We start from the raw sequence: 16948 nt of genomic DNA on the forward strand, positions 1-16948 counted from the left end.
GAAGGTTATGGGGTATTATCTATTATAAAACTAATTTGGAATTGATGGCAGTGGTCATTTGGAAGATGGTTATGAAGTATTTCATATTAGCCTATGTGCCTTGCTCAAGTGTTTGTCACTCACCTTTTTATGATGACTTTCCTAATGAAGCCAAAAAGGATGGTCTTTGACATGAATATCTCCCTGGATCCCTTTAGGAATTGTACCTGTTCATTTGACTTTCTTGCTCTATATCTTACTCTCTTTCTGTCTCTCAGGTAAAAACTGTGAGCTGTGTAGAAGTGGATTTTTCTGGCTGGAGGAATCTGATCCCACTTCAGGGGATTTGTGTCAACCTTGCAACTGTAACACTGCTGGAACAGTCAACAGCAGCAAGGAGTGCTCCGAGGTACACCCAACACAAACAGCAAACTGGTGGTGACGAGTGGGTCCTACATTTCAATTATGTGATTTCAACGTTTTCAGGCTGGTTGAAAATCTTCTTGTTTTTGCCTGTCCCTCTTCTCTTCTTTATTTCTGGCGTGCAGGCAGGAGGTCAGTGTCAGTGTAAGGTCGCAGTAACAGGTCGTCGGTGTACAGACTGTTTATCTGGATGGTACGGTCTTACCGCTTCGAATCCAAACGGCTGCACCCGCTGTAACTGCAGTGACCTTGGCATCATCAACAACGCAACAGAAGGAGATCACAGTTGCAACCCGTACACAGGACTCTGCCAGTGTAAACTCCATGTCACAGGTAAACAGACAATTCAGATAAAACATGAATTCTGAGATTCTTGTGAGAAATGAATTGTATCTAAACAACATATTTGATGTTTGTTTGCCACTGCTTTTGTGGTGTATTTCTCAACAATCATGTGTGCCAGAGCTGTGTATGTCCTCCTGCTGTCAATACACTTTTTGAGGCAGTGTAACAAGCATGGAATTTCATACCATCTCCCTAAATTCCACCTATACAAGCATGGCATCCTCATTTTGAGTAGGGGTTTAATTAATTAAGATGAAACTCTTAAGGTCAATATCAACAATATCTTCAGGCCCTAGTATGTTACCACAGCCGCAATCATGTCCACTCCAAATGTGCTCTCGTAAATTGTTTCTTTCACAAAATGTACCTAAGTACTTTGTTGATAACTTGTACTTTTCATTAATTCAGTTACTCTTTCAAATTGTCCAGTAACTGCATCCTAATTAATACAAAGGCACAGCTGCTCATTTGGGTGCACAAAAAAGGAGATATACAGTACTCGGTGCACAGACCGAATCAGGCACTTGTATACACACAGGCGAAATCACATGCATAGACACACACACACACACACACACACACACACACACACACACACACACACACACACACACACACACACACACACACACACACACACACACACACACACACACACACACACACACACATCCCAAAGTATTTTGCCAGCCAAAATAAACAGGCTTTTCTGCTGGGGGTGCTTCCAGTGGTTGTGCTTCTCTTTGTGATAAATGGTTTCACTCTCTCCCCTGGGTGTCTTTGAAGAGCAGGCTCGTATGAAATGCAAAACCGGTCAACGCTCCTCAACGCAACGCATCATGGTTATTGCTAAGCTTCGCTATCAAGGGCCCACGGTTGTGCGTGTGTGTGCGGGAATGTGTATCTGAACTTGTTAATGTGTGTCTTTTTTTATGTTAATGTGTATGTAAAAGAGAAAGTGCCTGGATGTGACCGTATGTTCATCTACTTTAGTCTTAGACTAACGTTTGTATTGTAAGATTGTAAGTTTTTGTGTGTGTGTGTGTGTGTGTGTGTGTGTGTGTGTGTGTGTGTGTGTGTGTGTGGGTGTGTGTGTGTGTGTGTGTGTGTGTGTGTGTGGTGTGTGTGTGTGTGTGTGTGTGTGTGTGTGTGTGTGTGTGTGTGTGTGTGTGTGTGTGTGTGTGTGTGTGTGTGTGTGTGTGTGTGTGTGCGTGCACATGAATGCCATCAAGGACTAAGCTGGTATTTAATTCTCTAATTCAATGCCAAGTTGATTAAAACAAACTGCTGCAGCCCCTTGTATTTTTCACACTCCGTCTTGCAAGACCCACTTTCCGGTTTTTTCCATCCTTGTTTGTCTGGTTGCTCCCACAGGTATTTTTCCAGAAATGAGATTTGATTATGGCAATTTATTACCGCCAAGCTGATACTTTGAGTAGAGCAATGGCAGGCACGCTTCAGAAGGAGGGAATTGAAATGTGTGCACACAGATACACACATGCACATTCATAACAAGGTGCCAGAGTGCAGTGTGTTCATAATAGTGTTTGAAATGGTGATGCATGAGCCTGTTAACCAGCTGGCTACTGATAAAAGGGCTGGGCCATGTCCCGAAAACACACACTCACATGCACGCGGGCAAACACGCACGCCTAAACATAAAATTACCTCCTTTCTGCCCTGATCTAATTTGTTCTAACAAATTCTGTTCTCACCTTTCCTTCCTTTTTATTGTCTTCTGATTTTTCTTTCTCTTCTTCTCTCTTCTCACTTTTTTCTATTGTGTTAGTAGGACTGTGCAATTCACTATCAACAGATTAGCAGCAAAAATAGGATTCGCAAATGCCAACTTGTGCTGCTTAATGTGTAAAATATGAATGGAACATATTATCACTACTTATAGTGGGTGTGTGGTTTTTAATAAACTGTAGTTTTATTGGCAAAAAAACAAATCTAAAACAATATATTACGAGATTGTTCAGGTTGTAAGAATCATTCTGTCTTTCTGCATTTGAGTACACTCAGTCGTGTACACATACCTCAACACACACACTGCTCTATTATGAAATATGATCTAGGGAGAGGAAGACATTCATATCTATAAAATCATTAAAGTGGGCAGACCAGGGGAAATGCCAAGTGTCTGCCGCACACTGAGTAGGACACACACACATGTGCACTAACACAGATGTGCAGATATTCTGTCATAAATGTATGAGCGCACACACACATTTTCACCCACGCACATGAACACACGCTCCCTCATAAACGGCTGTGGTGACTGCGCTGCCCCCAGGCATCCATTTAGGGACAGATTGCCTGTCATGGAATACGTATGGCATATTCAAATAAGCCCTGCTCGCTCACACTGCATATCATAGTTTAACTGGCCTTATAGCCGGGCACTGCTGCTGGAGCCATAAAACTTCCCACAGTTTTGGTCTTTGTAATTATTCAATAATTATAAAAAATAAAATAAAAAGAGCAGCAACTGAAGTGATACTGTTATCGGTTCATTTCACATTCTTTACTGCTAGGCTAGTTTCTGGCATTACAAATCTTTATAGATGTTAATATTTAAAGTAAACAATTCTTAAAGTTTCATATTTAACTCCTTAATATAAGCTGCATTTTTGCATTCTTGGATTTTATGTTTTACAAAACAAAAATATTGTGAAAACTGTTAATAATTAGTCATTTTGAAAATATAATTTAGCCACAAGTATAATTAGATTGTTATTCTTTAAGTACTATACTATCGAACAGAGTAAAAAAAAAATATTTCTACACCAATTTGTTTTTAGTTTTATGTTCCTCTATCCATCTTTTCGTCTCCCGATCTCGTCTTTTTCTCTCCCTCCATCCTATTCTTGTAGTTGTTTAATTTATTTATTTTCCCGCTCAGTGAAATTAAGTGTTTGGCCTTAGGTGAGTGATCCATCATATCTAGAGGGCCTGGCCCTAATGATGGCAGTTTTATACACTCACACACCATTTCTCTCATACACACACACACACACACGCACACACACACACACACACACACACACACACACACACACACACACACACACACACACACACACACACACACACACACACACACACACACACACACACACACACACACACACACACACACACACACACACACACACACACAAATAAACATTAATTCACTTTATTTCTATTTCCTTTCTGGTTTTCTCAAAATATCACTCTGTACTCTCCGCAACATTTCTATAAATGCCCCCCCACCCCTTTCTTTTTTCTCTTTTTCTTTGGCAGGTCTTTCCTGTGACCGCTGTGAGTTTGGTTATTGGAACCTGTCCCACCCAGACGGCTGTGTCCCATGCGACTGTGACCCCCTGGGCTCCTTCAGCCCGTACTGTGAGCCTGAGGGGGGGCAGTGTGAGTGTAAGCCCGGGGTGGGGGGGCAGCGCTGTGATTCTTGTGGCAGGGGGTCATATGGTTTACGACTGGAGGGATCCTGTGCCTCCTGCAACTGCTCACAAGAAGGGACCGCACCTGGGACAGACTGTGATCCTCACACAGGACAGTGTGTGTGTAAGGCAAGTTAACAAGTATTTATAACTTTATTATTATTACTAAATGTAAAGTCAACCATTGGGGTTTCCAGCTTGCAATGGCTCTGGTGGTCAACGAATAACAGTTACATTCTGACAAAGGAAACCGAATACATACATTTACTGTAAGATATCAAGCAACTGGAGTAGTATAATAATAATATAAAAATAAAAAGCTGTCTAGTTTTTTAACTGAAGAAGGCAACAGAAATCATGGGCTACATACACTACAGGGATAAGGACAAAGTGTCAGATAAAGGGTTTCTATTTTGTACAGTATTATTTTGTTGGAAGCCTTCTTTAACTGTGCAGATGAAGAGTAGAGACACTTACTCTGATATATCCATGTCAAATGATGAAATGTTCGCTTATCATCAGGCAGCAAGTGACCCTTCTGGACCATTTCTCTTCTCATGTTTTCTATTTACAATGTGGCATCTGATCAGAAAACAAATGACAAATAGACAATGCCAATGCCATCGGTTTAAGACAAGTTGTGATTTATTTAGTAACTAACCTGTTCAATACGTTATTGGCAATTCTTATCCAGACAGCTTTTGTGTTCACTTATAGTGTATACAACTACTTAACACTTAACATCCCTCCTTCTCGACTTCTCCTTTCTTTTTTAGGAACATGTGGAAGGCCGGCTCTGTGAAGTTTGCCTTCATGGTTACCATACATTGGAGCAGCGAAACTCCCTGGGCTGTCTGCCGTGTGTGTGTGACACCCATGGCACTGTGCCCGAGAGTGTATGTGATATGTGGACCGGACAATGCCCGTGCAGAGAAGGGGTGGAGGGAGCAAGGTGTACCAATTGTGCCCACAACTACTACAACAGAAGTTTACAACTCCAAAGTAAGAGAGGGCTGGAAAAGTTGTTAAAAAACTATAACAAATGTCAGACTCTGTATAGTTTGACAAGTATAATCAAATAAGATACATCAGAGCAGGGACGTGCACAGGTAGGGGCTAATGTTGCCCGGGCAACAGCCCGTTTGCCATTTGTTGCTTTCTATTGTGGCCGAATCAACATGATAAGCCCACAATTAGTATTGTAGCATCTCACTGCGATAAAACACAACTTGTCAGTGCTGTCATCTGCCCCTAGTCACGTGACTTGGTTTACAATCTGACAGCTGGAAGCAAAGGAAAGCCCTCCGAGTCCGGCCTCATATGGCTATGGCCTATGGTGATCACACCAAATGCCTGCCTGGAACCGAAGGCGTCCCGACTTTTACGTCCGCTACGTCGCCTGAGTCGGCTACGCCGCCCGCCTACGAACACACGCAAAGACTTCAGTCGACGAGTGGCAATAACTGTCCTTACCAGCAGGCAGCGGTAGTGTGTATTCGTCATTCAAAAGAGGCAACAGCCAATCAGAGTGATTTCTTTCGCCGACTTTCTTTGGCCGATTCAACATGTTGAATCGGCCGCGGAAGGTGTGAAAATATGCCGTAAAGCAACGACGGGACACACCAACCTGAGTAGGGCGCCGCGAATGCCCGACTGCCTCTGACTCCCAAAATCGGGTAGGTGTGTCAGGGCCATAGGCGGAGTTTGACATTTGCGCTTGGGGGGGCACACCTTTTTTACTGACGTCAGTACACAGTCCCAACTATTGCGTGGGGTGCTACGGATACAGTAGCAATAAAGCCAGTGTTCACCGCACTGAGTATGACTTTTCCACATACGAACACAACTCGTCCCGTCATGCACGCCTAATGCCCGCCGTACACACACACACATATTATTACATTATTATTATTACATTGCATTTGGCTGACGCTTTTATCCAAAGCGACTTACAATAAGTACATTCGACCAGGAAGACACAACCTTGAAGAAAACAGAATCATATAAGTACATCAGGTTTCATAGAGCCAAACATTTCAAGTGCTACTCAACTGGCTTTAGGTAAGCCAGTCCTTTATTAGTATAAAAGTGCTTCGTTAATAGTTCTAACGCTCGAAGTGGAGTCGAAAGAGATGAGTTTTCAGTTTGCGCCGGAAGATGTGCAAGCTATCTGCCGTCCTGATGTCAATGGGGAGCTCATTCCACCATCTTGGAGCCAGGACAGCAAACCCACGTGTTTTAGCCGATGGGAACTTGGGTCCCCCTCGCAGCGAGGGGCGCAACGAGTCGTTTGGCTGATGCAGAGCGTAGTGCACGCGCTGGGGTGTACGGTTTAACCATGTCCTGGATGTAGGAAGGGCCAGATCCATTCGCAGCATGGTAAGCAAGTACCAGTGTCTTGAAGTGGATTCTAGCAGTTACCGGAAGCCAGTGAAGGGAGCGGAGGAGCGGAGTGGTGTGGGAGAATTTAGGAAGGTTGAAGACCAGACGAGCCGCTGCATTCTGGATGAGCTGCAGAGGTCGGATGGCACATGCAGGTAGACCAGCCAGGAGGGAGTTGCAGTAGTCTAGGCGTGAGATGACGAGAGCCTGGACCAGAACCTGAGTCGCTTTCTGAGTCAGGAAGGGGGACATATGGAAGGGGCGGTCTCTCCCCCCAACAACAGTGCATTACATAACTGTAAAACGTATCATAACTGTGCACATATTATACTTATTTGATAACTACTATATCCCTTGGTTACTTGAACACTCTACAATATTTTTAACCAGTGTCCTACCTTAGTGCAGAAGTAGACGCCTTTTTTTACGTTCCGCATATATGTCCACTATCCCCTCAGGTGACAGCTGTGCAGTTATGTCGTCCTCAATGTGAAGAACAGCAAGTGAGGAAAATCTTATTCCTCCCATCGTTGACCGCAGCCAGTTCCGAATTCTCCTCATTGCAGAAAAACTTCTCTCTGAGGTGGCAGATCCGATAGGCAGAGTCAGTGCCAACTGGAGCATCTTGTATACATTTGGATAGCTCTCCTTTTTAACAGTCTTTCGAAGATGCTCAAGGCTTTAACAAGGTCCATTTCTGCTCCAAGAAGGAGAGAGTGAATTTTGAGCGGCTGTGCGTATATTTGTACGAGAGGTTCAATTCCATTTTTGTCACATTTAAACAGTGCTGCACATGCTCGTGCCAGGTCTATGGACTCTCCCGTGAATCGTCTGTTTAGTTCGTTGATGAGGGTGTCCAGCACAGGGAGATATAGGTGCTGCTGAAATCCAGCTGTATCACTCTGTGACCTTTGTGCGCCACTTTCATCAGTTTCTCTTTGGCCCAAAATAGTTGTAACCAGGAAACTGTCGAGGGAGGTCGGGGGTTTTGTAGCCCGTTTTATTTTGGGTGCAAGGGGACCCGGAGTCTGACACTCAACATCTGCATCCACAGGTACTGCCACGTTGTTGTCCCGGCAGAACTGTTTCACTGATCCCCACATATTGCTCCACGTATCTGCTTGTCTCTGAGATTTGAAGTGCGCCTTCAGGTTGTCGGTAAGCGCCGCAGCTTCGGAGAGTGTGCAGCTGGAGGACTGCAGGGCCTTGTGCGTAACATGAATCACACGCAGTATGTCTTCAAATACAATAACACATGTAATGAAAGAGATTCTGGTCATGTGGGCATAAAGGCCACTGGCCTCCACAGACAACTTGTCTCCCTCGTCACTCATTTCTCTCAGGCACCCTGTAATTGCAGAGTAGTGAGTTTTAACGGAATTCACAGATCGCCACTTGTACGCCCATCTTGTCTCACTTGGCTGTATTATTTCAGTTTCAGATTCAGTGATTTCTGCATTTCAATGAATCAATGATGGTTTGACGGCTCTGCAAATACAGAGTACAGTCTGTCTGACGTTCAGGAATGTTTTCACGCTGCGGTTGACAGCACAACACTTCACAAGCACGAGATTTAGTTTGTGCGCCAAGCAGTGCACGTACACTGCGTATGGGTGGGTCTCCTTTAATGCGCTGCTGCACACCAGAAACGTGACCAGACATGACGGAGGCACCATCGTAACTCTGGGCAACAATTGGGATATGTTTCAGTCCACACATCTCAAGTCCTTTGTTTATTGCTTCCACAATCCCAGCCGCATTGCGAGATGCTGAGCAATCAATCAAACACAAAAAACGCTCCTTGATTTCAAGCTGCTCTGCATATCTTAAACACACTGATAATTGTTCCGTTTTGCAAGACCTGGCCTCATCTGCAATTATAGAAAAAAATCCAGTATCCTGCACTTTCTCTACAATTTCTGCACGAACTAAGTTAGCGCATATGTCAATGACTTTGTTCTGGAAATCTGGGCTAGTCGCATTGGAATAGTTGGACTGCATGTTTTTAAAAGCAGAATCATACTTGGAGAAGAAGCAAACCTCAAGAAAATTCCCACGCGACTCTGACTCGCTTCCCTCCCGATGCCCACGAAAAGGCAATCCGAGTTTGGACAGCCTCACAATATCAACAATTTTGCACAAATAAGATGAGGGAACTTGTGTCCTTAACCTCACACGTCAGTGACGTCACATACACACGTCACAACATGCGACTGCTGAAAAATGAAATTATTTCAAACAAAACTTTTATTTTTTTTAACAATCATTTTATTACATATATTAAAATATTGATATATTGCCCCCCCTGCCCCCCCCCCCCCCCTGCAAAATCCGCCTATGGCCAGGGCCTTTAGAGTATAGGGGACAAACCAGGGGACTTTACTTCCTCTTGACACCGTCGGTTATTTACAAAAAAAACACCTAAATATAGGCCTACTTGTTATTGTGCTTCTGTCTTTCTGTGTCTTTTCATCTGTAAAAAGACAGATTGTTCTGCCCTGGTTTTGTGTTTCTGCCATCTCCGTTGCTCAGCCGATTATGTTCGAGTGCTGTTTAGCTCCTAGCCTCTGCCGTCCTGCTATTAGCATAACGAGCTCACCGTTGTGCTCTGCTATCCGCGTAGTCCCCGGAACATTGCAAGACTCCGACCGTCACTCTTGGAGTCGGTTGCCGAAAGCCTAGTCCATAATAATAATAATAATTCCTTACATTTATTATAGCGCTTTATCAATGACTCAAAGCGCTTTACATATACACACATTACACATATATGATACATGCAATGGTCAGATACTGTGGACAATACCCACAGGAGCAAGTTCAGGTGAAGTGTCTTGCCCAAGGACACACCGGCTTTACAGACGCAGCAGCGGCGGGTTTCACCCCTTGATCTGATGATCATTGCACAGCGCACTGCGCCACACCGTCCATCTTCACGCCTCGAAGACATCGAGGCGCTTTTACAGGTACACATTGGTATTATACATGTACTGTGGACAATACCCACAGGAGCAAATCCGGGTGAAGTGTCTTGCCCAAGGACACAACGGCCTGACGCAGTGGCGGCAGGAGCGGGTTTCGAACTGGAGTTCCCCAGCACTCCCCCTTGATCTGATGATCGGATGCACAGACCACTGCGCCACCCGTCCCATGCGTTTGTCACCTCCCGCTTGGACTACTGCAATGGGCTCCTGTTTGGGGGTTCCCAACAAAACCCTGGACAGGCTCCAGTATGTCCAAAACTGTGCTGCTAGGGTACTCACAAATACACTGGTTGCCGGTCAAGTCCCGCATATCATTCAAAATCCTCCTCCTTACCTACAAGTCCCTCCATGCCCATGCTCCCCAGTACCTATCGGACATCCTTCACCCACATGCCCCTTCCCGGAACCTGCGGTCTTCAGACTCTGGCTTTCTTACCACCCCCGGCACCAAACTGCGAACCTTCGGGGACAGAGCCTTCAGTGTGGCAGCCCCCACCCTCTGGAACGCTCTCCCTGCGGAGATCCGCAACATCCCCACGCTTGACGCCTTCAAAAGGGCCCTCAAGACCCATCTGTTCACTAAGGCCTTTGGCCCCTAATCTATTTGTTGTTTTGTCTGTCTGACTGGTTGTCTGACTGCCTTTTGTTTTGTTATGTTTGTTTTGCCCTGTTCTTCCTTGTAAAGCGACCTTGGGTCTCATTAAAGGCGCTATATAAATCCAAGCTATTATTATTATTAAACTCCCTCAACGGGGCCGCTCGCTCTCTTCTCTTGATCGCCCTCTCACGGAGAACACTTCACTGTCCCGCTTCATTGTAGGATTTCTGGCATGTCTCTACTTTAGTTTGACCATCTCTGTTATTAAATTATGGGATTCTAAATAAATAAGTAATTAGATACCTTACCGTTACTATGCTCATAAATAATGATAAGAATAAGTATAATGCGTATTGAACTGATTTAATTAATTAGTGAGTTTATTTAAGGTAGCCTAATATGTCCAGCAGTTACAATGGTAAAACTACATTAAAACAGGATCGTCCCAATTTTTTCTTTAATAGTTACTAACATTAGATATTTTAATGATATGGACCGCAAAACAAAAAATATGCCTGAATAACGAATTTAGCAGTTGGATATAAAAGTCAACTGAATGTCACAGTGTTGTGTTTTTATTTTATGAACCTTTTACATTAAAAACAAGTTAGAATTTTCAAAAGGTCTTACAGTATGTTTTTTTTCGGGGGGGAGGCCCTTTTTCCAGTTTAGAGCAATAGCCCCTCCAAATGTCTGTGCACGTCCCTGCATCAGAGCTACTGTATTTGAAATCAAAATGCATGTTATGTTTTCTCATACAGTATAAGGACTTTTGTCTGTAGAAATATAATTTGTGTGTTGTTAATCATTTGTTTTGTTGTGTAAGTAATGAAACTTTGTGGGAAAACTGATCCATTCTGCGTTCAATTTTCTTTTTTGTGTCGAACAGATAGGTTGTCCCAAGGCTGTGTGCCATGTGTCTGTGACCTCAGAGGGATAGTGGCGGGGTCAGTATGTGACAGCACCACAGGGCAGTGTGTTTGTGTCCCTACACGTTATGGAAAGGACTGCAGTAGCTGCCGACCTGGTGAGTGTTTCTACGGTAACATAGGTTGACAGTACAAGGAATGATTGAATAAAGTGGATACATTTCTGACCAAAATTCAGACTACCCCAACAAAATTTGAAAAAGGTGAAGAACAATGGTTGCTACTTTAAGTGTGTGTTTCCTTGTGTGCTGGTGTGGGTTTGTGTATGTGTTGGCATATGCCCTCTGCCAGATCTCCACTCTGTGATTGTCCTGTTTGTGCCAGGTCTTAACAACAGCACCATAGAGGGGGGAAATTGCTTCTTCTCACTCATCTCACTTTGGTTTTTGTGTGTGCATTACCTCATAAGTGTGTGTGTGTGTGTGTATGTGTGTGTGTGTCAGTCATATGGGACAAGCGGTAACAGATGTTGTATTGTGTCTGTAATGGAGTAAGACCACCAGCATAGTCAGGTTTACTGTAACACGTGTTGTGATGGATGTATTGATGGACAGATGTTAAAAAGAGCATCAGAGGACACAAAATAATCTTAATTTTATCTGAAATAGCCCGAAAATAAAAACTAAGGCAATATTAATTACTGTCGTAAGGTAACATAGATGAACAACTTTGCCAAGATCATTTATCCCGTTATATACTTAAACCTCCTACAGCTCCCCCCTGATTACCTAAACTGTCAGTTTAGGATGGTTTAATAGAATTTATCGAATTTGTTTGTTGGACGATATTAGCGTTGAGAAACATAAACTGAATTGATTTACAGCTAACTTTAGAACCTGGATTGCTTAATGTAACCTCACACACACCTATTGGCTTTGTGTTACATTTTATTACAAATAAATGGGTAATGAAACCCCCAATGCACATGATTGTTGGCAGAATAAGGAAATGGCAGACTACTAACCAAATTCAAAAATGTTTTTTCCATTTTATCTTCGTCTCTTTTTTTGGTCTAGGCTTTTACCTCTCTCCAGATCAGAGTGTGTGTGCGGAGTGTGACTGCCATCCTATGGGAGCAGCGCAGCGGGGTTGTGAGAGGCAGACAGGACAGTGTGTGTGTGTCCATCCTTCAGTGGGAGGGCGGCGCTGTGACCAGTGTCATGAGATGTTCTTTGGATTCAACCCCGGCCTGGGAAGGTAACTCGCACAAAGGCAATCACACACAGATGAATACCATATATGCAGGTTGTACAAACTGTAAATCACTTGCACCACATGCGCATACACGAACACACACGCAGCTCCACCTTCGAGCACACACTCTGTAAGGACAGTTTACAGATTAGCTGGCAGACATATGACTTACATGAGTTAAGAGCTGCTTTGACCTTTACCGCTCATGTCTCTACCTGCAGGCTATCTCACACACAGCGCCACACACACAACTTAAAACACACATACACAAATGTAACTGTTACACCGTGTGCAGTACTGGTGCGCACACAGACATACATTCCTCTCAACAGGCTGGCAAAGACAGATAATCCACAAACTGTTTGACTAGTGGTCCACTGAGTAAGTGTGTGTTTTTTTTCCGTGTGTATGTGAGCTGACCTTGCCTGATAGCTGTATTCCCCTGTGTTCAGGCTGTGGCTGAGATCTCCTCACAGCTGAGAGGGGTGGATTGATGGAAGGAGGGAGAAAAAACAACTTTGATAAAGAGTTTACTTTTAACAAAGAGATAGGGGAAGGAAAGAGTGGAATAAATAAAAAATGGATGGGGATGTTCTAAGGCCCACATGGTAACTGGCAAAAAAATGCCATGCTACAAAGTGCATTTCTTGAGTGTGTTTTTCTCCTGGTTTTACACATGAATTAAAGTTAAAATATTCTAAATATAGAGCCTGACACTTTTATCAACATCACACTTAGCAAGAGCAAGGCTTTACTGCTCCACCACTTCTTTCTTGATTTGATGCCTTAAGATATGGTAGGATAGTTGCAATGGCAAATGCAGACGAGAGGTTGAAATGAGCTGTATTTAATTACAGTGAACTATATAATTCAAGGGCACCCCATTATTTATATTAATTAGCAAACTGAACCACCCCCCAACCCTACCCCTGAGCATCACAGCCCATACTCCACGTGTTTTGCCATTTTTAAGCAGCCGTTTTGGTGTAATCAAAGCCTTACTGTCTTGTATTCTTTTATTGTGCTGGAAAAATGATGAATAAAGTGGGAGGTTATTAGTGCTGAATGCTTTACTTGTGCCCATAGTCGCTCCATAATAAGGATTTCTTCATCTAAATATCATCAAGTAATTTATCCTTCCTCTTCAATCAATAGGCTTTGCTCAAATTAATTTACACACACACACACACACACACACACACACACACACACACACACACACACACACACACACACACACACACACACACACACACACACACACACACACACACACACACACACACACACACACACACACACACACACACACACATTGATGTGTGAGCAGTTGGCTGGTTGTGGTACTGTGTCCCTATGTGTCTCCATGGAGAACCGGGTCAGAAAATGCTGACCGGTGTTAACTTCATCACGGGGAAATATGATGGTAATTCTGTCTGCAGGGATTAGATTTTGGCACATACACACATTCACTTGTAATTTTATTACAAGGGATTACACATGTAATAATCCAATACTTCTACATTTACATACATTGTATGTTATTGTAACCTAACTGTATTTGAAGTAACTTAATAAATATAGTATTAATTAAATAAGTATTACATAACAAAATATCATTGTGGCAATTTAATGTTATGTCACTGTTAAATGCTTGTTTCTATTCAGATGCTATATCTCACTAAATACACACACATTACCTTCTCTCTCGTTCATACACATAGAGTACTTTGAGGCTGATGAAAAAGGAGAGAATGGGTGTGATGTTGGTGTTTTCTTTCTCCTTGGGAATGGAGTGAAGGTCGAGTCAATATGGCATATGTGTGTATTTGTAATTGTGTGTTTTTGAGCATGTGTCTGTGTGTGCATTTGAGCACTAGTTGACAGGACACATTTGTGGCTCGTTAAGAGGCTGTGGCTTTTCACACAGCAATAAAAAAGGTGTGTGTGTGTGTGTGTGTGCGTGTGTGTGTGTGTGTGTGTGAAAGAAAAATGCTCTGTGAGAGTGTGTCAGTAACAGGGTTTACTTTATACTGTACAGAGCTACTCTGGATGTGAGTGGGAGCCAAACATCTTCCAACAAGTACATATGATAGTGTGTGTGTGTGTGCGTGCATGTGTTTGCATGTGCATGCATGACTGTGTGTAAAGGTGTGAGGTGGCTGGCCGGATAATCACCCGCTGTCCTGCCCCAGTGAGGGTAACACCACACTGGTGACCCAGACACACACACACACACACACACACACACACACAGACACACAACACACACACAACCACACACACAACACACACACACAGCACACCACACCACACACACACACACACACACACACACACACCACACACACACACACACCACACACACACACATTTTGTCATCTGAGGGGAAATTCGCATTTTCTGTGAAGTTAGTTTCACAGCTATGGGATGATTATGGGTGGGATGGGCGGTAGTGAGGGGTCTTCCTCATAGTGCTAAGGTGAAGACCCAACACCTTTCAGACACACATACCCAGTCACCAGTTAGCTTTGAACATTTGCACATTAATGCAGATACATTTCAAAAGTGCACTTTCTTTCTCTTTTTATTTGGCCTGCCATCTACAATACTAAGTTCAAATACATATATGTATAAATACATGAACTTGTAGTTGTTTGTTTTTAATCATAAGCTTTTCAAAATGTAAAAGTTATTATTGAAACTGTCCAACATAGCTCTGGTAATTTTTGATGGGTGTGTTGATGTTGTTTTTTTTCTAGTTAGAAAAATATCCTGAAATATCTCCTGAAAAAGTTTACTTTCTTTCCTCTGCTTGACCAGATGTGAGCCTTGTGCATGTGACCCGCTGGGCAGTGCCAATGGTTCATGTCATCCAGACTCTGGGATGTGTGTGTGTAAGCTGCTGGTAACTGGAGACAAGTGTAATAAATGTCAACCTGGAGCGAGTCATTTCGACCGTGAGAATCACTTCGGCTGCAGTAAAGGTCTGTTTTAAACGCTAACACACACATACACACAAAAGCACAAATCCACGCAAACTGACTTGAAGGCTAGCTGTTTCCAGCGCTAAGCTAACTGACTTTTACTTGTACTGTTGTAATGTAATCTGATTTGGGGGAACATATTGCTTACACTAGAAACACATTTACAAAATATAAAGATACTCTAAGTATAAACAATTGTCTTGCTACATTTACTTACTTAGGTTGTGTGTGTCTATATCTCACTGTTTATTTATTTCACTCTTTTTGCTGTCTGCAGAACCCTTCCAGCAGCCGGCACCAGTGGGTGTTGCTCTCAGTTATTCTTCCATTCGTCTCTCTTGGCACCCACCTGACTCCCCAAACTCCAACAGACTGAACTACACACTCATCAGAGATGGACAGTCAGTGCATACCATCCAGAGTCACTATCCTTTCAGTAAGTGTGTTTTCTGATGTCCTATTTAACGGTTACCTTATCCTTGTACCTTTGTATATATTTGTTTTCTTTTGCTTCATGTACAGTACCTGCATTTTAAAACACATTTAATCCTTTTACAATTTCAAATGCACATGAAGCAATCATTGTTTTCCAAATTCATTTCCCTACATACTTTTTTCTGCCCTCTTTTATTTTAGGCCCTGAATCATTTGAAGACACCGGTTTGTTTCCTTATAACAACTACTCTTACTGGGTAATAACAGCTAATGTGGTGGGTGCCGCCATAAGTGCAGCAGCATCATACCAAACTTTAGGTGCACCCCCTGAAGCAGAACACCTCCATTTAAACCTTGTGGGACGCGCCGGTCCAACCGCCGCTAGCTTTAACTGGAGCACACCCAGGAATGATACAGGCCCAGTGAAGAGGTGAGGAAAGGCTGGAGGGGATGTTTAGTCAGAATTCAGAATTTAGATTCTCACTCTATTCTATGTTTAGCTTCTGACTGAAACTGACTGCTGAAAATATTGTAACATACTATTACAGCCTGAGTGTACATGAACTAAATTATGACTGGACTTGGAGAAAACTTTTATAAGTGACATATTGAAGTCCCTTTTGGATATACACTTTGTGTTAAAAAATAATAAGTCTGGATAATCCTTTAAAGCATGATGGTTACATTACTGAAATTGATGAGGAACCTTCAGTTTGATTTAATTTTGGGGCATTTTAACATATAATGTATTGTTAATAGCCAGACAGGAATGTGGGCAGAGGAGCAGAAGCTGCCTACTATTTAAATCAAAGATATTACTGTTTACACTGTTCTATACATTTTTAGCCCCTAGGCCACTTTAACATCCCAGCACTATATTCTAACTGAAACACATTACAGTACCATGTGAACTGGTGTATTGTGAATCACAGTTTTTGTCTCCCACAGGTTTGTGTTATCCTCACAGGAGTTTGGAGGAGCCGAGCCTGTCGTTCACTACACAGGCTTATCAACAGAGGCTGTGGTGAGCGGTCTGAAGCCCTTCACCCAGTACACTGTCACGCTGGAGGTACGTAGGGCGAACATCTGCTACTGTTAAAAGTCTTTGTGTCTCTTTGCAAAATGTAGCCTATTTGTACCAAATTCCCCAAAATAAACATAGTGTAAAGCTCATGTATCTTTAACAGTATATATCAAGTATGCCTGGGCCGCAACCGATGAAAATGTTCAGGAAGTTACAGCCTACAAA

General features: G+C 43.0%; 1 protein-coding gene across 1 annotated transcript in view; it reads left to right on the top strand.

Annotated features, from left to right (window-relative positions):
• ush2a (Usher syndrome 2A (autosomal recessive, mild)) overlaps window positions 1–16948 on the top strand; it is a gene marked incomplete in the record, with an annotated part of 193514 nt that overhangs the window by 49327 nt on the left and 127239 nt on the right. Inside the window, 10 exon segments of the mRNA XM_034224262.1 lie at window positions 258–388; window positions 528–735; window positions 4036–4319; window positions 4967–5192; window positions 11044–11181; window positions 12100–12280; window positions 15101–15264; window positions 15542–15700; window positions 15901–16129; window positions 16648–16768. Of these exon segments, the coding sequence (XP_034080153.1) occupies window positions 258–388; window positions 528–735; window positions 4036–4319; window positions 4967–5192; window positions 11044–11181; window positions 12100–12280; window positions 15101–15264; window positions 15542–15700; window positions 15901–16129; window positions 16648–16768 (1841 nt within the window).

The sequence above is a fragment of the Gymnodraco acuticeps genome, unplaced genomic scaffold (genome assembly GCF_902827175.1).
Source record: "Gymnodraco acuticeps unplaced genomic scaffold, fGymAcu1.1, whole genome shotgun sequence".
In the NCBI taxonomy this organism is placed as follows: domain Eukaryota; kingdom Metazoa; phylum Chordata; class Actinopteri; order Perciformes; family Bathydraconidae; genus Gymnodraco; species Gymnodraco acuticeps.